General features: G+C 37.1%; 2 protein-coding genes and 1 long non-coding RNA gene across 7 annotated transcripts; 2 read left to right on the forward strand and 1 right to left on the reverse strand.

The window, feature by feature from the left end:
- Positions 1-284: 284 nt before the first annotated feature.
- On the reverse strand, positions 285-9,229 carry LOC123870940 (isocitrate dehydrogenase [NAD] subunit gamma, mitochondrial-like). 2 transcript variants are annotated; one of them, XM_045914448.1, is made up of 10 exons: positions 8,884-9,229; positions 8,228-8,342; positions 7,776-7,927; positions 7,472-7,616; positions 6,843-6,988; positions 6,279-6,430; positions 5,070-5,209; positions 4,613-4,673; positions 757-804; positions 285-684 (listed from the first exon to the last, which is right to left on the reverse strand). In XM_045914448.1, exons 1-9 carry the CDS (start codon positions 9,117-9,119, stop codon positions 758-760), a joined length of 1,194 nt encoding a protein of 397 aa, XP_045770404.1. In that variant the 5' UTR covers positions 9,120-9,229; the 3' UTR covers positions 285-684; position 757. The 2 variants fall into 2 exon arrangements, with proteins under 2 accessions (XP_045770404.1, XP_045770403.1); XM_045914447.1 differs by lacking the exon at positions 757-804.
- Positions 813-4,043, forward strand: LOC123870948. The gene is made up of 2 exons (XR_006797186.1): positions 813-2,178; positions 2,854-4,043. It is a non-coding gene; the product is annotated as an uncharacterized LOC123870948 (long non-coding RNA).
- Positions 9,230-9,931: 702 nt separating the features above from the next.
- LOC123870941 (transcriptional repressor protein YY1-like) lies at positions 9,932-20,654 on the forward strand. Of its 4 annotated transcripts, none has more exons than XM_045914450.1 (12): positions 9,932-10,232; positions 12,206-12,323; positions 13,326-13,425; positions 15,002-15,113; positions 15,816-15,883; positions 16,150-16,281; positions 16,708-16,803; positions 17,721-17,822; positions 18,378-18,479; positions 18,724-18,844; positions 19,407-19,526; positions 20,401-20,654. In XM_045914450.1, exons 2-12 carry the CDS (start codon positions 12,234-12,236, stop codon positions 20,531-20,533), a joined length of 1,176 nt encoding a protein of 391 aa, XP_045770406.1. In that variant the 5' UTR covers positions 9,932-10,232; positions 12,206-12,233; the 3' UTR covers positions 20,534-20,654. The 4 variants fall into 4 exon arrangements, with proteins under 4 accessions (XP_045770406.1, XP_045770407.1, XP_045770408.1 ...); XM_045914451.1 differs by having other exon boundaries at positions 15,819-15,883; XM_045914452.1 differs by having other exon boundaries at positions 9,933-10,232; positions 15,017-15,113.
- The last annotated feature ends 3,132 nt before the right edge of the window (positions 20,655-23,786 follow it).

A 23,786-nucleotide genomic window follows, 5' to 3' on the forward strand; every position in this document is an offset into this window, starting at 1 on the left:
CGGAACCCTTACAGGATCACGTTGTTGTCTGTCTGTCTGTCCGTCTGTCAAGAAAACCTATAGGTTACTTCCCATTGACCTATAATCATGAATTTTGGTAGGTAGCTAGGTCTTATGGCCCAAGTACCTAAAGGAAAAAATCCGAAAACCGTGAATTTCTGGTTATACCACAAAAAAATATGAAAATGAATGATTTTACCCATTATTTGTCTACAAACAAGGAGAAAATCACCAAATAGTTTTGCTAGTGGTAACAAGGGAAACCCTTGAATAAAATAACACCATTATCTGAGAAACATAAATTTATTTGTACCTAATCTTATTTTCATGCTATTTACGTAATTATATTATTCTACTTACTTTTTATTAATACACACCCTACGATAGTGAGAGAAACACTACCTACCCATATTATAAATGCGAAAGTGTGTTTGTTTGTTGGTTTATCTTTCAATCACGCCGCAGCGGGGCAATGGTTTGGCTAGTTTGCATGTTATAATTAAACACGAGCGTAACATAGGATTAACTTTTTCCCGAACGCGGACAAAGTCACGGGCATCAGCTAATATTAGCTAAAATAAAGTTACTGTGCGACTTTATATTGATATCAACAATAAGGAATAAAGGATTTGCCAAAAACAACAGCGGCGTCGTCATTTTCTCTTGCCATATTGCCCATATTTTCTGGAAAAGAAAAAAAAATTAACTGCTGAATCCGGTAACATTTTCAAAATCATTTTTTTACAAACTACTTACATTAACCACGCCAAAATGAAGTTGACTCTGATACGCGTACAACACGTTCTAATAAATAAATAAATAAATAAATAAAATAAATAATCTCTTTCTCTAATCTACTATGCATTTCAATTAAGATTATAATCGCCACCACACCCACACCGCCACACGCACCATATTGGAAACATGTACTTCAGTGTTTTCAGTTTTCTTATATTATTTCAGTGGAAAACCCTGATTTTAATAAAAAACTATTAGTTGCCATGGTTGAGGTTTTTTGAGTAGGTATCCAACCAACCATGTCGAAGGTCTTCTTAATTGAAATCACTGAGTATAACTACTATGGTGCCTGGCAAACAACTTGGACCTGAAGCAGTGTCATGGGAGCAAGTTGGTGAATCCCGGAAGAGAAGGTCGATGTATCAACCAATCGCCTGCACCCGCGCCGACGATCAACCAATCGCGTGCACCCGCCATTCGTCAGCCAATTGCGTCAATGCTCAAGTTGTTTGCCGGGCACTCTACTAAGCTTTCGTTACCGGCGCACTTTTGCATCGGTAAATCAAGAAACGGTCTAAGAATAGATTCACATTTATACAAAGTCATGATGTACAATTTCCATAGCCAGAAAACGACCAAAAGTTATTTTCTCGGTATAATAATTCGCTTCGCTTTTACTCCGTGCCAATGTGAATCGATCCTAAGGCCGGCCGCAATACAGAAATTGCCCTTTTCAGATGGCACTCCGCAAATTGTCAGAATATAACCGTATCGATCGTACATCCGCTTCTGATATTCGCTAGTTCAGGCCAACCAGCAAATATCAGATAGCTAGATCAGAATGTCGGGACTTGAAAGCTGCACTCCCCACACTCACTCTACACTCTTTCTCTCGTACTAGACTCTGCAAACCATCAACCGGACGATTCAAAACACTAGATTCGGTGTCGGAATCAAGTGTTCTTAATCGCCCGACAGATCAGAGATCAGCTCGCGGCGAATGCAAACTGAGCTTAGATTCACCAAAGCGTTTCTGATAATATGCGGGAGCGTCAGTAAGGGCTTGAAGATTTTGGGTTGCCTAGTAGCCCATCATTTTACGTTTTTCCACACAAGCGGCCACACATAAAACCTATATTAATCAATAGCTGGCATCAATACAAACAAGTACTGTATGAAACAAAATCTTTCAAAGCGTCACATTGCTATCAAAGTTGTACTGGTAGCGTCACCAGTACAAGAGTCTACTAGCCATATCTATGCTACTAGCCACCAATACAACTTTGATAGCTCATAGCTCAGAAATATGACTTTTTGAAAGATTTTGTCTCATAGAATCTTTTAATTAAAAAAAAATGGTGGAGTACTAGGTAGGCCAGGTTCCTTGAATATTCAAACCCCTTTTATGATAATTTCTAATAACATGCGGCCGGCCTAAAGGTGTGTAACGTAGCAAGGAGGCTGGGGTGTGCAACGTCCTTACTACGTACATAAAGGATAGGGAACCCTGCCTGACTTGTCAGCTAAGAAAAACAATGATCACACAAACCGTTATCTATTTATTTACGTCTAAATCTTATATCTACTGTACATGGAGTTTTACTGATCGCCGTTATTAATAACACAAAATACATCTACCCTTCGCGGAGGGTTTCACAACGACGCGGGCAATTCGGGCGGACTATAGACGGGGTTGCACGGGCGACCTATGTCGGTACGTAACGAGGATCGCTTCATGGACGGAGACCGGAGGAGGGTGAACGCGCGGGCGGGACGTGCGGTATTGTTGTGCCACCAAGCAGAGGGCCTGGTTGCTTTCAACGCTACCTGTGTCGCTGGACTCCTTCCCCCAGATCGAGCAGCGATGTTAAAAGATCACACCGACCTATGCGGGGCGAAGAAGCCGAGCGACTCCCCTGATCTGGCGGCTGCTGCCGTATTTATACACTGGGGAATGGGCGGAGCCTAACCGGTGGCGTGATCAACGCGCGGCAGTCGCGGAGCTTGCTGATTGGCCGGTCGGGTTGCTGAGTCGATCACGCGTTGTTGTCGTGGAAGATTCTCGATGCTTCTACGCCGGCCGGCATGTAGGCTGTTTGTGACTCATCGTCACAGGTGCAAATAAAATAATGTGGAATATATTTGGGTTTTTAAAAGATTCTTTCTTTGCCTACGTCATTAAGTTTCTAACACCCCAGCGGTTTAGGTTATGTGTTGATCGATTAGTCAGTCAGTCAGGACTCCGACCTCCGATCACCTTAGGACACACTACGACACAGTAGTTTAGTTGCACCATAAGCTTGCACAATAGCAACAAAATAAAACAGCAATCTACATACTTTAACGATTTTATTTAAATATTTTTACAACCAAAATACGTAAAAATACGTAATACGTAAGTAGTTCTTTCCTATAACCATTATTATCTATGGTTCGTTTCAATAGATAAAGATTCAAACTTTATTACATTTCATGTTAAGTATAATAATAATTTTACTTGTATAATTTAATGAAATTCATGGTTTTTGGTACTTAATGATTTTTTTTACAAAACAGGAACTATGGCAATTTTTTTGTGCAACCCTTTTCCCCCCATTATATGGGATTGTAAGTGGTCAAACCACGCGAATAACGTAATACTAATTAGAAAGATCAATAAATTAAGTTTTACTATAAAAATAGGTCAATGAAAAAGTGATAGTAGGTTGATGAAAATATATGCCGTGTAAAATAGCAGGCAGAAACTAGTGTAATAAAACAGTGCTTGTAATAGAAATTTTCATTTAAATGTAAATGAAACGCCTTTAATTATATGTATAAATAAGTATTCATGTCCTTTTGTGCGTTAGTGAAATTTTTTTAAATTAAAAATCTCAAAAATCTTAATCTCATCTTAAAATAAACAAAAATCTCTAACTAAGCAAATCATGTTACACATGTTTAACAATAAAATTATAAAACTTTTACTGTTTCATAGTAAAATAGAGAGTTATAGTTACAAAAGCATATAAATAAAGCACAATTTATGGATCTAGATACGACAAATACTGGCAAAAAAAACAAACATTGCTTCAAAACACAAAATTAGTCAGGCTGCATGGTCTACGACCTTTGCCTTTCCTGAAGGGGATAAAAATAAAATTAATAACAAACAAAATTAGCTAACATATGCATAAAACTACAAAAACTTATGTTTTATTGTAATATTTTTGGCTATCTACAATCCATACGATTTTGGCACTAGATTCATTTTTTCTGTACAAAAAAGTACACCTAAACATTAATTGATCTTGTCATCCTTTTCTCAAAAGAACAATTTGAAAGAGATAGCAAAAGTTTTGTCAATTTACTTTATTTGTTTACAAGAAACACGGTCTTTCTATCGATTTATTATCGATCATGTCGACTAAAAAGTAAATAAGCAAAAATGATAACTACGAGTATCTTTGTTTTGTGTTTGACATTTTTTTTTGTTAAATTTGACAGAAGCATTTTTTATTAAATACAGTAAGCTAAATTCGTTATACCCTGTCCATTTTACTGTTTTATATTTGACAAATCAGTATATTCGTATGCACCATCCAAAAATTTAATATTTGACAAATTTTTGTTGTATTTGGCAAATTATATTATATTTGACAAATAAATAACTGATAACTTTTGACAAGTAAAACCCAACAATAAATTTTCGCATAGTATAGTTTCGTATAAAAACTTTTAATGACTAGAAACACGCAAATGAATGAATAGTGCGAATGTCAAAGAGAAAATAGTGTAAAGGACAGATTGTATAAAATATAAAGATCTGCATATATAAAGATCGTTTATCCACAAGAAAGCTAGACAGCAAAAGTTTAACAGCGTCCAATATTACCCATGATGTTGGTCACGACGTCGGTGGATGACGCGGTGCCGCCCACATCTGGAGTCAGCACCTAGGAAACAATACTTAAATTAACACAATATCACTTGGATGCTGCAAAATTAATTTAAAAAAAAATTGCAGTTTGACAACTTTTTTTTAAATTTCTAAGTAGCAGACATCTTAATTAATAATTTAGTTGTGAGTGCTAAAATTATTTTTTTTAAATCAAAGATTTTTTTTTAAATAATCGATTTTTAATAATACTAATCGATTATTTACATATTGTTACCCATATGAGCAAGCGAACCAGAGTACGATAGAGAGAAAAATAATCAATTAAAATAGAAATCAATAACCTAAAAATATAAGTCGATTATTTAAAAACATAACTGAATAAAATGATCGTTTTAAAAAAAAAAATACCGAAATACATTCGATTATTTTCCAATGCATTGCAGCATCATACCCTGTCAACATTGATGGTTTTGGCGACGGCTCGTCGGATGAGGTCGGCGTGGTAGTGGTGGCCCAGGTGTTCCAACATGTCCACCGATGCGTTGATCATCGCTATAGGGTTCGCGATATTCTTGCCCGCGATGGCTGTACCTGTGGTGGAAAAGGCATGTTCATGTATCAACCTGTAGTTTTATAATCTTTGGTGCTTCATCATTATCAATTGAATTAGAAATTCATTTAATTTATTTTTCAGGGCAGCTCCCAACACGAAAAAGAAGCCTGAAAAAAATTTTTTTTTTTCTTACCCTAGCATGTGGGGGTTATCATTGTTTAGGAGCTCACTGAGTAGAGTAACAGAGGTAACAAATAGATAGGTACAATAGGTTAGACGTTATAAGTGCAATACGGATTGCGACTTTGTTTTACCGACTAGACGATGCCCGCGAAATCGCGAAATCCCGTAGGAACTCTTTGATTTTCCGGGATAAAAAGTAGCCTATGTGCTAATCCAGGATATTATCTATCTCCATTTCAAATTTCAGCCAAATGCGTCTAGTAGTTTTTGCGTGAAGGCGTAAAAAACATACACACACACACGCACACACACACATACACAAATTTTCGCCTTTATTATATTAGTGTGATGTGATAGTGTGACTAGCTCTAGCGTATTACAATTTTTGTAGGAATCTCTAACTTTATTGAAAATAAAATATAGCCTATGACACTCAGAAGCTATTATTCATCAACATGCATACCTTGCTATTGGTGAAATAAAGTTCAAAATCGGTTCAGTTGTTCCAGATTACTTCCTACAAACATACTTACAAAGTTTATCTCTATATTTAGTATAGAAGCATAGAGTATAGATACTTAAGATAGAGATAATAGAAAGAGACTTAAGATAACGATGAGGCTATTTAACATTTGTCTGCGGAGGACCCTTGAGTACTTCTGTCACATCGCAAGGAAGAACGCCAGCAATATCGAAAAACTCATGGTCACTGGTAAGATCGAAGGAAAGAGACCCGCGGACGTAGCCCGAGACGTTGGTCAGACCAAATAAAAGAAGCGGTCGACACTCCTATCTGCGATGCAATCCACGCGGCAAGGAACAGGGAGCAATGGAAGAACATCGTAGCAAAGATTGCATCAAAGGGGAGCAACGATCCTCAAAATTGAGGAAACGGCGCAGGAAGAATGGAGTATAGATAATTACCAGTGTTCCTGGTGCCAGGCTCGAAGACCGCGTAGTGGTCGCCGTAGTTCCTGCCGGAGAGCAGACCGGCGCCGCCCAGCAGACCGCACACTACGTTGGACACGATCGAGCCGTACAGGTTGGTCATTAGCATCACGTCGAATTGGTGGGGCCTGCAATTCAATGTATTCTTTTTTAGGGTTCCATATGTCAGTGTATGTGTGTCTGTTTATTTAAAAAAATACACAAAAAATTTGCTTCGAATCTACTGAACTGATCATGTTCAAAAGTACACAGTACAAGGAATTTCTGTGACCCAAATAAGGATGTGTAACATAAATAAATGAGTTTGTAATATGGGGGGTTACTAAAAACCGGCCAAGTGCGAGTCAGACTCGCGCACCAAAGGTTCCGTACTTGGGTATTTTTCGACATTTTGCACGATAAATCAAAAACTATTATGCATAAAAATAAATTAAAATCTGTTTTAGAACGGTTGGGGAGCTGACTGAATTCCGAAAGGTGGCAGTACAAACCCCACCCGTTTACACTTAATAAAAAAAAGAACAAAGTAAAAGTACTCACTTGGCAACCAGCTGCATACAACAGTTGTCAATAATCATGTCGTTGTGCTCAATCTCTGGGTACTCGTCTCTGGCGATGCGTCGAGAAGTTTCCAAGAACAAACCATCAGATAATTTCATTATGTTGGCTTTGTGGACTGTGGTCACCTAAAATAAAGCATAATAATTGTTATGGGTGAGCCTCCATAGCTCAGGGGTGAGAGCACGAGTCTTGTAATCTAGGGGTTGAGAGTTCATAATCTCTCTGTAATAAAACCCGCGTTAGAATTATCCGTGTCTTAAGTGTACCGTGTACGTACTACCGTGGATTAAAATAGTCCATTTTTGTGTAGTGTGAAAATGTATTATTGCACAATTTTATCGCCCTCGCGACGCCCGTTAGTATAAACCATACCATAATAGTATCAAACACTTAATTTATTAATGGAAATATATTAGAAAGGCCACACACAATAGACGGAAACGTTTAAGTGCGGAAACCAGCCCAGTGAGAAGAGAAAAAAGGAAATATTAAAGGCATTTCGAAACAGTGGTAGATACATGTGAAAGTACTTGTAAAAGTTTATTTGAAATAAAATATCTCTATTCTATTCTATTAAATGGCACATGGCAGGATGTAGTCATACTAACCTTCTTCCTTCCATTCCTCTTGGCAAACTCGAACGCGAACCTACAAACTCTTTCGGAGTTTGTGGCAGTTACTACTTTCATAGACTCGATAACACCATAGACAGATTCATGCTCCAACATGGCATATTCACCTTCTGTGTTTTGTCTGTGAACAACAAATAATAATAATAGTGATTTGGGATGAACTTTTAACATTACCATTAAGTATGGATTCATCTGTGGGATTAGGAATGTGAAATAATGATCCTTCACTGTACTAATATTATAAATCGTGCACCCTATCTATTTAAAACCATTCTCTTACCTGATAATAACCACATCAATGTCCTTATGCCTCGTGGGGATGCCAGGGAAGGACTTGCAGTTGAGTACATACGCGTACATGTCCAGCTCATTACGCAGGGCTACATTGCGTGATGTCACATATGCTGCTTCACTTTTTGTTTCTATGTTGCCCTGAAAATAAAAAATTATGCAAAAGATTTTTTTACCTTTGCAATAATTTTTTTTTTGGCCAGATACTTTAAGTTCACAATCCTTACATGTAATACATAAAATATTGTGGATATTTGATGACTTGCCTCAGTCATACTAATTTATTATTATGATAAATACAAAAGTGAGTTTGTCTGTCTGTTACCCTATCATGGTGCAGTTCCAATCTTGATTGACTCAGAGATAGCTTGCAGTAAAATCAAAGTATTCTTGGGGTACTAAGAAAATTTAACACTCAAATTTGAGGATAGTATACAGTACCTTGAGTCCAACCCCATTCCTCTTGATTGTAGTAATAGCGTACTGCACATCCTCATCATTGTCTACTGTAGGGTCAATGTCTACAACCTCAAAGTCCACTGGTGCTCCAATATATCTGAAACAAGATATACAAACTCATTAAGTGAAGTGAACAAGGTTACTTTTGTTTGTTTGTTGTCAATGGGAGCAAAATACCCAATCTCTCCCCAAGGAGCTTGGGGAGAGATTGGGTTATGTGGGATTTCTACCCACTAAAACCCCTTCGGTGTTCATCGTCAGTGAATATTAGAAGACTTTTAGAAAGAATGTACCTCTCTTGCACAACACCTATTTATTTATGAATGAAAATAAGATTGCAAGTTAAATTAATAAATAAATAACAATTTCAAGAACAAGGCAGTTTTAGCTCTGCAAATTTTCAGTAGGTAGGTATTTAGATTTTGGTAAACCATAAAGAATATAGAATTAAAAACAATGAGGCCTATTTATAAAACAGAAAGTCTACACAAGTAATTCAGTAAATTATAATGTAACACTCAAGCTATACATTGATATTTATCTCACGTGATTTACAGTCCTTTTTAGCTTTAATTAGACGCTGTATCAGATTACAGTACAATTACTTTAATGTTAAACTGCTCATACAGGCCACTTACTTGAAAATGTCTCTGACATAGCCCATAACTTCTGGACCGATTCCTCCACCAGGTAACATGGTAACAGCATGACGACCTCCATACTGGGCGACAGGAATGAGTTTCTGCTTCCGAATTACAGGAGTTTTATGTTGCGCGTCAAAATCAGAGAGCTGGGCAGGCGCGGCAGATGAGCTATACGTCGCACCTCTCAACTCGGGCACAAGCCGAATTTTAGACAATAGCCTCACTGCCATTATTTATTAGTGGAAATCTTAAAGAAAATTCTCAAGCAGGTATTGAATAATCACAGGAAGTAAAATGAATGAAAATTGAAAAGTGAAATGACACTTGACATTGACAGTTAACAGCAGTTCGCCAATTTTTCACTAAAGATGGCGTGGTTTTGGAATTCTGTCACTGTCTAGTATCAGAGTTGCCATACGTAACATGTTCCCTATTCATGTCATATTATACTATAATAATTTTATTCATAATTACATTATGATATAGGTACTAGGCCCAGCCAAGCCATCACTGCACTCCACTACCGAATGCTTCCAGTATGTACGAATTCCAAAACCAGTGAAAAAATTGGTTGTCTGTAAAGTCGGTTTACTGACGATAGTTGAACGTGACAACAAAGGCCGATTGTGCTTCTTTGTCGCTCGTTCCGCGCTCTCGCTTGCACTTCAAGCCTTACATGGAACGCCTCAGAGCGAGGTAACGCCGCATGAGTCATGTTTTTTCGTGCGTGCAGCCGGCTCTATCGAATTATAAGACGTTGTCACGTCAAAATAACAACAGAAGCAACAACCTATTTATATAATATGCACAAGCAAAATATAGAACCTTAGCTCACAACACTAATTTTTGTAACAATACTGAGCACCTACCGAGATGCTACTTAGATGGCGCTAATAGGTATTATATATTTTATTCTCTAAATAATTGTTTTCAAATTATATAATAGTAAATAATTATGAATAATTTCATAAGTTTAAGTATAAAACTAAAATAAAATATTTTTATCAAAGGGCAACATTATACTATATTTTTTTGAAGTTCAGGGTGTTGCTGCTTTTTAGTTTTTCTTTTGACGCAGTTTCGGCAATGGGAGCGGGCGTCCATTTTGCGTCGCCATATTGAAATTTGTCGGACATCTTTGGACGCCATGTTTAGTCGGACATATTTTATAAACATTTTCGCGTAAATTTCAAATATTTTTGAACACTAAATATTGAACTTTTTTTCACTGAAGTGTGTGCCATTGTTTGCAGTGAAAATAGCTGGGAAAAAATTCGTGCCTACGCAAGAATCCATATTTGACTCCAGGGGGCCGTGCAGCTTTTGTTATAATCTAAATAAAGGTAAACTAATTCCCCCAAAAACAATCATACTTTTTGACACATTGTAACAAGTGTTTCCCAATTTCTGTGTATTTACACCCAGAGACGAGTCCAAGGGGCAATAGAAATGAAGGTCAAACAACGGAGGTTGGTCTTGTGAAAGATTGGCGTGGTCGTTTTATATAATTGTTGGAAAAATCGTTCGTGTACCCGGCCGGTCTCTATGTCAACTAACCAACCGATGTACTTTCAATAATTATTCTGTATTCTTTCCAATATTTTCATTATTATAAGCAGTAATAGGGCGCGTCGAAGGACTTGTTAAATTAATTAAGCATGTGGGCTGATTTGTAACTTGATATAAACACTTGCTTACAGCAAAACTAGTTCGGAATGTGTGACGCCCATTCGCGCTTATCGACATCCAAAACATACTGTAAACTGTTTTCCGTTATTTGCAAAGCTATAATCTAAAAATAACTGGAATTAACTCGTAATAAAGTTCATTTTTGATGATTATTGAGAATGCAAATTTCAGTCAACCTTTGTAAACAAAAAGTGACAGTATTTCTAAATATGACAGGCACAGACCCTACACTCTACAGATAAGAAAATATAGGTATTAACTTTAAAGTAACTATTCTTTTCAAAACAAAAATACAAATCATAAAATATTTTCACAAACTAAATTATATAGTTAGTTCATTTCATATTATGTCTACTGGTTTAAATAAACTCTTTTATGCTTGGAAAAAGGCACCAACATTATAACAGACATCATTAAAAAAGTATCCAAACAATTAATTAATCAAGTCATAATTACTAGCATTTCAAATAACTGTATATTTAGAAAATATTAAAGTAACCACTATTTACTAGAATAACAGTAATGGTCATTCTAGCAATTAGTGCAATTACATGGGCAATTTTTTAAGCAATTGTCGCTCGGCAACATGAATGGATCAATCTGGGGCAATAAGTGGAGCAAATTATTTTGCATAACATTGCAGAAATTTTCAGGTATTGTTGGATATTGCAGTAAATTGCTTAGTGCAGAATATTGTTATTGCAGAATTTCAATTGCCCGTGTAAGCATACCTTTAGTTGTATAGCTCTGTGAATCTATTATGTATATAGTTGTCGTCAAACGCAAGCCTATATCGCGATTTAAAAAATCTTGACTGAAAATATTTATGTACTTATAAAAAATAAAAAATATAGCCCTAGTATCGACTAATTTGTGAGACTTAGTCGATACTAGAGCTAATTTCTTTCAAGTAAAGATTTTTATATAAACCTGTGAGGATGATGCTATTGGCGCGATTAAAATGCCATAAGCCTACGTTGTCGTATTAGTTTACAATTTGCAAAAAAACTAATTTGAATTTTGCAGGCTGACCTGTGGCATCCACCTTAAATAAAATTATCTTTATTACTACAATGTACTTACTAATATTATAAAGAGGTATTTGCAAATTGCTTGTAGGAAGTAATCTCTAGAACTACTGAACCGATTTTGAAAATTCTTTACCAATAGAAAGCTACATTATTGTAGTATGATTTGTACTGATTTGTTTGTATGTATGACATATAGAATCTTATCATTGGATTTGTAATTTGTCGGATTACAAGGTATTCTTTTGTAAAAAATTCCGGATTATAGGGGGTCTTAGGCAGTACTCCATAATCCGACAAATTCGATAGTCCGACAATGTCCTGCAAAACGTTTGTCGGATTACCGGGGGTCCACTGTATTGTTCTGATATTTTCATACAAATCTAGTATAATATGATGCAACACAATACAACTCAGGTGCCACTTATTGTACATTACATTGCCAATATCAGCACTTGTGTGTGTCATGTGTCTAACAAGTGCCAACAACTACTGTACAAAGTTTCAACTCATCCATATGAACAATGTGTGAATATAAACATTGTATAGATAATGAAAACTTACAAACATTAATTATTTTTATTATTGCACATTTACAGATAGGCTCAGGCCTCGAGTTAGGTGAAGATGATGAATCAAGAGATAATGTGTGAGGTGGAGATAGGCTCGCATGGTGGTATGGCAGAAATAGATGGAGATGACCAAGTTGGAGTTAAGGTAATGCATGTTAAGGTTACACTTGTAAGAGTGGGTGATACTAAACATATACAGTTATTGAATGAATGAATGAATATATTATGTACTTTCGTTGTACACCACAAAATTAATCTATAATCTAAGTATATTTACTATCTAAATTAATCTATACAGTGTGTTTTTCTAACTGGGACAGTATGCGGAAATAAAAATTTAAATTCAAATTATTTTTATTCAAGTAAACTTTTACAAGTGCTTTCGAATCGTCAAAATAATCTACCACTGGTTCGGAATGCTGTTCCTACCGAGAAGAACCAGCAAGAAACTCGGCGGTTGCTCTTTTCAAGTATTCAATTTACAATAATATGTCACTTCGGCGGGGAGGGGCAACGCACGCACAACAGACGGAAACGTTTAAGTGCGGAAACCAGCCCAGAGAGAAGAAGAAGAAGAAGATGCCATACTGTATACAAGCAATTGCAGCGCCGTGTATTGCTGGAGCGAGTCAGATCCAAGCTTTTTTGACATTTACATAATCTTCGATTGTATAATAAGCTTTTTTGAGAAAACCTTTAAAAACCATATGAGACAGGGAAACTGTCTTAGGAAACATTAGGTATTTTTTGCAAAAAATGACTGCAAAACAATTTTTGCAGTCATTTTTTGATCAAGCGTGAGTTGTCCATAAAAATCAATGAAATTGACAATTTTTTTTTATGTCAATTGAATCAATTGCATGTAAGAATCATTTCATTGTATCAGAAGAAATAATAGGGACAGCAGAAGTTCGTCAAAAAGTAATTTTTTTTCATGGGTGATGCAAGCTACCTCTGTACCCATATAAATCGCTTAAACGGATGGACCTTCAAGAATCCTGTGGGAACTCTGATTTTCTGGGATATGTAGCATATGCCCTTCCCTGGATATATTAGGCTCTGTTAGTAGCTGTTGGGCTGTGAAAAGCTAGCAGACAGGCAGACACGCTTTAGCATTTATAATATCAGTATGGATCACTTGTTACAGTATGAGGAAATAGAGACAGTGCAGTATGAAGAGTATATAACTGATGACCAGTACGAGGAAGTGGAGGAGCAAGTGATTGGTATGCAGCATTTGGAGGAAGGTAACACATGCATAATATGTTTAAACTTTTCTTTTAAGAGGGCTCTCTCCGTCACTCGTTTCATACAATCGTAGTTCCAATTTCATTTGAATATTAAGCAACCTAAGTCCATGAAATTTTGCAGACATATTCTAGAAACTAATATCTATGTCTGTGGTTTTCCAGATTTCTTTTAAAATATTCGGTTTCAAAGTTACATGGTCTTAAAAAATTTCATACAAATCTTTGAGCTCCTGTAATTTTAAAACTTCATATTTTTAGAAAAATCTAAAACACCACAGACACAGATATTAGTTTCTAGAATATGTCTGCAAAATTTCATGGACTTTGGTTGCTTAATATTAAAATGAAATTGGAATTACGATTGTATGAAACGAGTGACGGAGGGAGCCTTGTTAAAGGTTTAATATTTCCATGCAAAATCTAATAAGAACTGTCAACACTGTTACAACTAATACTCTAACACATACTGAAGCATTTTTGGAATAAAGGTCATAGCTCATTAGAACCACCCGGCCTACGACCTGCACCGCCTTGCCTCGTGCAGTTAGTATTCATATATACTTCTATGGACATACGCTCATTATAACAACCTCTGTAGCCTCAGCGAGCGAGAGGACCCGTTGACATTACGCAGTTAATGTAGTGAACGTATGCCCATACAAGTCCATATAAAGAATACTAGCCACACGAGTTGAGGTGGTGCAGGTCGGATGCTAGGTAGTTCTAATGAGCTATGACCTTAAAATCGCGAATTCAACTGACACTTTTGTATTTAAAACCATCTATATTTTTAGCTGAAAAAATGATAAACTTTGATAGAAAAATCTTTCCTTAGTGTTCACCTATGTTATGTAAAGAAATGGTAAAAATTTCATGCGTCTAGATCAGATTAAGTTCATTGTCTGTCAGAATAAGTAGATTCAGTGATAGCTATTTTTTATAACAATTCTGGTGGAAGCTTCACCAAAATTATGAGGTCCATCCCAAACTAATGCATTAACAAGTTAACTAACACACTAACTTACAATATTAACTCTTAATCTATTTACTTAATTTAATTAAGTACTAACCACATGAGGTTTCTAAAATACTGTTAAGAAAAAAATGTAATGATTGGCAGATACATTTTCGCGCCATACAAAAATAAGATTTCTATGCTGGTACATTGGAGTAACTTATTCAGTGGTCTGTACCTACTAAATTACTATAACGGTGAAGCTGGTATTCAATAACTAGAGAATGCCTGCGGTCTCGCTCGCGTGGATTTCGGTTTTTTAAAATCCTGTAGGAATTCTTTGATTTTCCGGGATAAAAAGTAGCCTATGTCCTTCCCCAGGATGTATCCCATGTCTGTACCCATTAAAATCGGTTCGGCGGTTGGGCCGTGAAAACGTAGCGTAACGTAATACTCCCCTTTCCCCTCCAATTAAGCGTAAAGCTTGTGCCACAAGTGGGTACGACAATAGCGCAACGGGTGGGGTTTGAACCCCGCTGACCTTTCGGAATTCAGTCCGCTCCTCAACCGTTGAGCTATCAAGGCTCTAAGTTATATTAACGTCGGTGGTGCTGACAGACTTCACGATTTCAGTGGGCAGCGAGGAGGTGATCCTGCCGGGCATGCCGGGCGACGACCCGCTGCACCCGCCCTACGACCCCGTCTACCAAATGCCACCATCCACCAGCAGGTACCATTACGGAGTTATATTAACGTCGGCGGTACTGACAGACATGCACCGCCCACCCATCCCACTGCTTAACATGCAGAAAAAGCCAGCCAACATGCAAGCAATACACACCACTACCATGCAGATCCCCAAAATACACTCAATGCATGTTTCACTCCGACACCGGATCATTCTTGGGAATGGGGCATCTACAATACACTAATGCAAAAGTGGCTTTTGGAGGATCTACAATACACAAAATACAAAAGCGACTTTTGGAGGATCTACAATACACCAAATGCAAAAGTGACTTTTGAAGGATCTACAATACACCAAATGCAAAAGTGACTTTTGGAGGATCTACAATACACCAAATGCAAAAGTGACTTTTGGAGGATCTACAATACACCAAATGCAAAAGTGACTTTTGGAGGATCTACAATACACCAAATGCAAAAGTGACTTTTGGAGGATCTGCAATACACCAAATGCAAAAGGGACTTTTGGGGGATCTACAATACACCAAATGCAAAAGTGACTTTTGGAGGATCTGCAATACACCAAATGCAAAAGGGACTTTTGGGGGATCTACAATACACCAAATACAAAAGTAACTTTACGCCAAATGACTTTTTTCTCATATCTATCGACATGATTGAAAAAAAAAACTACTTAAAATGACCACCATCATTATTATGATGACTTAATTGTCGTTTGTTTCAGAAGAGGTCGCGGCAGACCTCGCTTGAACGTCGGTCACACTAACAATATACAACACCTTATGCCTATTGGTGAGTATGATAAAAGATATAGTCTCATAAAAACTTTAATACAAAATGTATCTGCTTCAAGTTTTAATTGTGCTATAAAACATTACTACCTGCCTAATTTCATCATTCTAGGTCAAAGGGAAGTGCCCTGTAGGTTTTGATTCCCTTGACGGGTCTTGATAGACACGACAGACAGACAGACAGACAAGTGATCCTATAAGGGTTTCTTTTTTTCTTTGGAGATACAGAATCCTAAAAATTAATAGAAATAATTGTTTGTTTTTCAGGAGAAGTCCCCATGGGCCTTATGGAAGGCAATACAGGTCGCGCCGCGCGCAAGTGGGAACAGAAACAGGTCCAGATCAAAACCATGGAAGGAGAATTTTCTGTTACTATGTGGGCCACAGGAGAGGATGATGGTAACAATTTTGTTTTAACCCAACTGTTTGCGTGCGTGTGCGTGCGTGCATACATGCGGAAGTGCGTGCGCACGTGCGTGCGTGCGTGAGAGCGTGCGTGCGTGCGTGTGTGAGTGCGTGCCTGCGTGCGTGTGTGTGTTTGAGCGTGTGTGTGTTTGTGCGTGTGTGTGTTTGTGCGTGTGTGTGTTTGTGCGTGTGTGTGTGTGAAAAAGTAGCCTATGTCCATTCCCGGGATGCAAGCTATCTTTGTACCTAAATCTGTCAAAATCAGCTAAGCAGATTGACAGTAAAAAGTTAACAGACAGACACACACACTTTCGCATTTATAATATCAGTGTGGATAGTGTTTTTAAATATAAAAGTAGTATGCCACTATTTGTCTGCGCTGGCATCTTTAAAGTTTTTGTGACAGTATTTTACTTTCAGATGATGGATCAAATCCAGAACCCGATCCTGACTATACAGAATACATGACGGGAAAGAAGAATGTATTGGGAAATGACACTATGGTCTCTATGCCAGGTAAAGATTTAAGTATAGTAATTACCAATAAACTAAGTTTAGTTTATTGGTAATTACTATAATATAATAAACATATATATATATATATATATAATAAACTAAGTTTAGTTTATTGGTAATTGCTAAAGATCAATACAGACACATAATAATTATAATAGTGCTAGATGATGTTATGTAGGTCCTATGATTCTTTGATTTTTCAGAGATAAAAGTAGGCTATGTCTGTGTCCAGCATGCAAGCTTCTCTGTACCAAATCGATGATGTCTGCAACTATCTCTATGTGGATTTAGATTTCTTTTTTTTAATTTACTTTGGAATTCATAGACTATTTTTTATTCTGGAAAATCTATGTCCATCTCTGGTATGCACGCTATCTCTAGCTTTTATTAAAATCAGTGTAATGTATGAGTCTTGAAAAGATGACACACAGACACATTTTCACATTTATGGATATAGAATGTTGACTATATGAAAATACTAGCTGATGCTCGCGACTTTGCTCGCGTGGATATAAGTGTGTAAAATCCCGTGGGAACTCTGACTTTCCGAGATAAAAAGTAGTGTGTCACTCTGTAAGTGTTTAACTGTATTCATGCAAAAATCATGCCAATACGTTGCGCCGTTGCATCGTGATTGAAGGACAAATCAACAAACACGGTTTCGCATTGATAATACGGGTATTGATTGACATAATGCGCGGGTCTGCAATTGCTTGTATAGTATAGAATATTATTGTAAATTGAACAATTGAAAAGAGCAACCGCCGAGTTTCTTGCTGGTTCTTCTCGGTAGGAGCGGCATTTCGAACCAGTGGTAAATTATTTGACGATTCAAAAGCACTTGTAAAAGTTTATTTGAATAAAAATCTATTCTATTCTATTCTATAATCATTAATTTAATACTTTTTATGTTCCAGGTTTAGATCTTTCGGATCCAAAGCAGTTAGCAGAGTTTGCTCGTCCAGGACACAAAATTAGGCTAAAGAAACCTTCCCCAGAATCCTCAGATAGAACGATAGGTAATTAGTATAATATCTAACTTCCTTTAAATACTCTTTAATTTTTACTTTAAACACTTGTAAACAAAACACGTTTTTTAGTGTTCCCAATTTGCCAACGGGACCCTATGACTAAGCCTCGGCTCTTCGTATATCCGTTCGTCCGTCCGTCAACGGGCTGTATCTCGTGAACCGTAATAAGCGGAGTAAAAAAATTAAGTGTTATTTCTTGCACCATGGTACGGATCACTTCGTGTGGGAACGATTTTTATATTTTTGAAAATGAAAATTGCCAGCTAGAATACAAGAATTCATGTTTGTCTATTGATTATAATTATCTATTTATTCACATTCGCACATCGTTCCTTTGTACAGTGGTGGTTGGCACTTGCGTGAAGATACATCAATCAATAGTAACAAAGATAAAACTCCAGTTTTCAAAGTTCATACGGTTTTAAAAAGTGAAGACTGTACAGAGTGTACACGTTTGCGTGTGACACCTTCGATTGTGCTTAAAAAAATGCAGGTTCATTACCAGGGTTTCCTTACAATAAATAAGTAATTTTTGTTTTTCAGCATGTCCACACAAAGGCTGTACCAAAATGTTCCGAGACAACTCAGCGATGAGGAAACACCTTCACACACACGGACCAAGAGTGCATGTGTGTGCTGAATGTGGTAAGTTCCTATACCATTGAACTGACGCATGTTTCCTACAGTATTGGATGGTTACTGTAACACACACATACACACACACACACCCTCACTCCCCTCACCTCTTGGTCTTAATCACTATCCATGCTCCGTTGTGACGTGATTGAAGGACAAACCAAAAATCTAACAAACAAAGCCTCACAGTTATAATATGGGTAGTGATTATTTGTACGATTTTGTTAAAAAACATTTTTGTTTGTATTTTCAGGTAAAGCATTTGTAGAAAGTTCAAAGTTAAAACGGCATCAGTTGGTTCACACGGGGGAGAAACCATTCCAGTGCACGTTCGAAGGTTGTGGAAAACGGTTCTCACTGGACTTCAATCTCAGGTATGTTTTTATTATTCTATTACAAGTTAGCCCTTGGCTGCGAGCTCACCTGGTGGTAAGTGATGATGTAGTCTTAGATGGTAGTGAGCTAACTTGGAACTTGTGGCAGTTTTTGGTAACACTCGCCCCTTTTCGGTGCGATCTCACTTTGTGATAAGTGATGTTATTGTCTAAGATGGTAGCGGGATAACTTGGAAGGGGTGTGGCAGTTAAAGAAAACCGATAAAGGGTGTGATGAATCACACCCTTTATCGGTTTCTACACGGCATCGTACCAGAACGTTAAATCGCTTGACGGCACGGCTTTGGTCGATGGTAACTAGCCACGGCCGTAGCCTCCCACCAGCCAGACCCGCGATATTTAGAAAACATAAAATTCCCAAATCACGCCTGCCGAAAATCGAATACAAGACCTCGTTTGAAACGTCAAAAACGTTTGAGATTCCTGTTTTCTCCACTGAATTGACAGCGGAATTATTGGGGATTACAAAGCCGTACAAAGAAGAATAATAAGATATAGAGAAGAAAAGAAGAATAACTCATAGCATGTTTAAATGTTTCAGAACGCATGTGCGGATCCACACGGGCGACCGGCCGTACGTGTGTCCGTTCGACGGCTGCAACAAGAAGTTCGCGCAGAGCACCAACCTCAAGTCGCACATACTCACACACGCCAAAGCCAAGTCAGTATACCATCTCACATAGTAATAATAATTGCTCTTTCAGAATGCTCGTGCGGATCGCTCATTTGAGATTTCACGTGGTCGCACTAACACATGATAATAAAGGAGGATAGGACAAGTTGGCTAGATCATGGAGACCTTACAATGATTTGTAAGGTCTCCACGATATAGGTTCCCTAGTGTGGAGGCCTAAGGCAAAACGACTGTTAAACTTCTTGTCAATAAAGATTTTTTTATTCTTTTTTATTTTATATCCAACTAAGGATGCCCACGACTTCGTCCGCGTGGATTTAGGTTTTCAAAGATCCCGTGGGAACTGTTTGATTTTCCGGGATAAAAAGTAGCCTATGTGCTAATCCAGGATATTATCCATCTCCATTTCCAGCCAAAACCGTTCAGTAGTTTTTGCGTGAAAGAGTAAGAAACATACAAACAATACATCGCCTATAAAGGCGAATATTATTATTAATAAATATTATATAATATTTATAAAAATATTAGTGTGAAATGTGATAAAAACCACTTGCCCATAAAATGAAAGCTTATATCACACACTTCAATTTTCGTTATGGGCAGAAAGAACTCTGTAAACCACTGGAGAAAAGAGATGTCAGCCCTGCAAGTACCATAAAAACATGCAGTTTTTACGGATAATGAAAATGGTGTTTGGTACTTTTAAAAAATTCATTAAAATATTTAAACTTATTAATTTTCACGCTGGATTTGAACTTAGCTGCCATATAATGAAAGTAAATACATTGTAGCTTTTGTATAACAGCTCTCATCACTGTTGAGCAAAATGGGCCCAGGATTCATAAAAAAATGCCCTTAGAATGTGTTAATATCTGTTTTGAACTCGTTATTATTTTCCCAGATCAAGAAACTCGCTCTCAAGGAGTACCGGTACCAATTACGAGTCAGCAAGAACGCACACACCCCAGTACGTCCAGTTGGAGGTGTCACCCGACGACTCCAACCCACAGCTAATCTTCTACACCCACGAGTGAAACATGCGTGCGTTGCGCGCGCATCGCAGACATGGTTAAACATGTGACAGTGAATAAGTGAAAGTGACTTGTACAGTGAAATAAGTGAAGTGACCGACTTAAAGTGATGGTGTTTTAAAATTAACACTTGAGGGATACTCGGTTTTTGAAATATAAAAGTGTTCGGCTGATCCAAGTGAATTATCTACTACAAAGTATCTGGAGCTGTGGAGTTCAATGTGAATCTGAATCAGTGTCTAAAAGCAGCATTGGAAGCCCTGATAATTTTCTTTGAAAAAAAGAATATTAGCCATGTTTTGTCATGGCCAATATTCCCCTTTCCTTTCCAACTGAGCATTAAGCTTGTACTAGAATAGGTACGACAATAGTGCAACGGGTGAGGTTTCAACCGTACCAACCTTTCGGATTTCAGTCTGCTCCTTTAACCAATGATCTATTGAGGCTCAATTACAAATATTGCTAGTTTTTAACCCCCGACCCAAAAAGAGGGGTGTTATAAGTTTACCGCGTGTATCTGTTTATCTGTCTGTGGCATCGTAGCTCCTAAACTAATGAACCGATTTTAGTTTAGTTTTTTTTTGTTTGGAAGGTGGCTTGATCGAGAATGTTCTTAGATATAATCCAAGAAAATCGGTTCAGCCGTTTGAAAGTTATCAGCTCTTTTCTAGTTCTTACTGTAACCTTCACTTGTCGGGGTGTTATAAATTTTTAATTTACACTTGTTATATTTCAGAAACGAGTGAAAAGTGACTTGTGATTAAAAGTGATTAATATAATGTACAGATGTTTTATATCAGTCTTGATATGTAGATAGTGTTAGCTAGAAACCTAATTATCTTGGACAATTTTCATTTAGAGTTTAACCCTTTTTTATTATGAGCAAGTTAGCTACAAGAATTAAATGGTGGATTAGTTAGTGGTGATTGATAAAAATTGTTACCGCAGTTGGTTTTGAACTTAATTATTATTTAAATATGATAAGTGATACTTTTAATTTTTTGCTAAGCATAATATTTTATTGGTCAAAGCTGTTAAGAAGTTTTGTAGGTACAAAATATATTTGTATTAAGGTGAACACACACTTGTCCGAGCTGAACTCGTCAAAAGTGTCGAACGAAACAATTTTAGAATTCTGTATATTAAATCTCATGAAACCTCGCACACTTCTCCGCGTGGAATCGTCTGAATCTGAAGAATATTTCATATACAGAATTCTAAAATTCGTTTCGTTCGACGCGCTCGGCTCGGATAAGTCTGCGTTCACCTTTAGATTGAAGACCCTGTGAACCCTCTTGCTTTAACTGTAAAAACCACATGGCAATTTTTATCAGTACAAACACACCAATGCTCGCCAAACTAACATGGTACTGTGAAAATTAATTTTTGATTGATGTAAATGTTAGGAATAAAAATACGCTTTTATACATTAAATAATTAAAAATGAAATTTTATTCAAATGTATGTTTAAAGAGTACTTCTTAATAATTGATTTTTTTAGTTATTGACATGGGTAATTTTATCTGAATATTATTGTATGAAAAAAAGAAATTCACTTTGGCCTTTTAGAATGTACAAATTATTTAGAATTACTCTTGCATACTATTATTTTTCAAATTGTTGAAATCATACATGTCAATGAAAAATTCAGTGTAATTTATGCCATGTATAATTTGCAACAAAAACTGTAAATTATGTATAGATATGCCAAAAATATAGAATAAACCATAGAATATATATTTCGTACAAAATGAGATTTAACTTTGCATCATTATATCGTACAAATTTAACAATTTGGACCATCAAAAGGAGTACAATTGTACCTACTTTGAATAAATGATTTTGACTTTGACTCTGATCAACTGTCATGTCAAAAGTACGATTTTAGTCCGTATTTTAAAGGTGACAGTACTTTTGACATTGACACAGAGTTAAAATGGCGAGTGAATTCTCATTTTGTACGGACTACAAATATTTTCTAAATTGAAGGGAGAAATGTTTTATAAAAGGAAAGTTGATGATAATATTCCTATCAGAATTGGCATTTTTTTCTATTTCGTTATTACTTCCTCATAGGCTCGAGGCATATTGGCGCGTAGTCGAAGCGCAACAACGCATCATATCTAAAGTGTTAATTTTAAATATGAATATACATAGCGCTTAGCTGCAATTAGATTTGCTGGCAAATAATAATGCAGCCTAAGATGGAGCGCGCTTGATTAGAAGTAGGCATCTCTATTGACAGAAGGCACCCATATTAAAATTAAACGGATAAAGTCTACAAAGCTATGTATGCATCGACGGCAACGCGTCACATCACTTCGCCCGATATGCCTTGAGCCTTAGTTTTATAATGACCTATATAATAGTGCGGCAGTGTGTATTTGTGAGAGGTCTCGGGCTTGATTCCTGGCTGGATCCATTTGAGAATTTATTTTGAAGTTGGCTCAGGCAGGTTTTCTATAAGGTGTCGTTAATTTAGGGTGCGCTTAGACTGAAGCGGAGACGAAACTAGTGGAGCAGCGGCGCAAACTTACGTCCATTTCTACGGAAGTGGAGTTGGTGTAAATACGTGTACCTGAAGCGGAGCCGAGCAGAAACTTATTCAATATACCAATTGGGGGTTTTTTTTTGCAAAAGAATCCCTTACCTCATTAGGGTTATATGCTTTATCAGATCATCTTACAATAATCTTATTGGTCGAAAACACACGTCTCTGCTCCTCTCCCCTTCAGTAGAACCGCACCCAGTTTATTGAGAATCATCATGTCTTCTATCAATAATAAGAAGTGAAACGTCGTGAGGAAACCTGCATGTCTGAGATTTCTCCACAGACCACAATGTTCTCAAAGCTGTGTTAAAGGTGAACGCACACTTATCCGAGCTGAACGAGCCGAACGAAACGAATTTTAGAATCCTGTATAGGAAATCTCATGAAACCTCGCACGAACGTCGAATCGTCCGAATCGGAAGTAGATTTCATATAGAGAATTCTAAAATTCGTCTCGTTCTACTCTTTCGATGCGTTCGGCTCGGATAAGTGTGCGATCACCTTTAATCTTCTAATCCGTACTTTGCCAGCATGGTGGATTATGGCCAAACCCTTCTCTTTCTGAAAAGATTCACAGGATCCTCTCAAAAATAGAAGGGTTTGGCCATGGCTCAGTAGTGAGCCGGCAATGGGTTCATCATGATGATGATGATGATGATTATGATTCAAACCTTTCGTCTTAGCCCCTTTGAAGTTTTGCATGAA

The sequence above is a fragment of the Maniola jurtina genome, chromosome 13, assembly GCF_905333055.1.
Source record: "Maniola jurtina chromosome 13, ilManJurt1.1, whole genome shotgun sequence".
Taxonomy (NCBI): Eukaryota; Metazoa; Arthropoda; class Insecta; order Lepidoptera; family Nymphalidae; genus Maniola; species Maniola jurtina.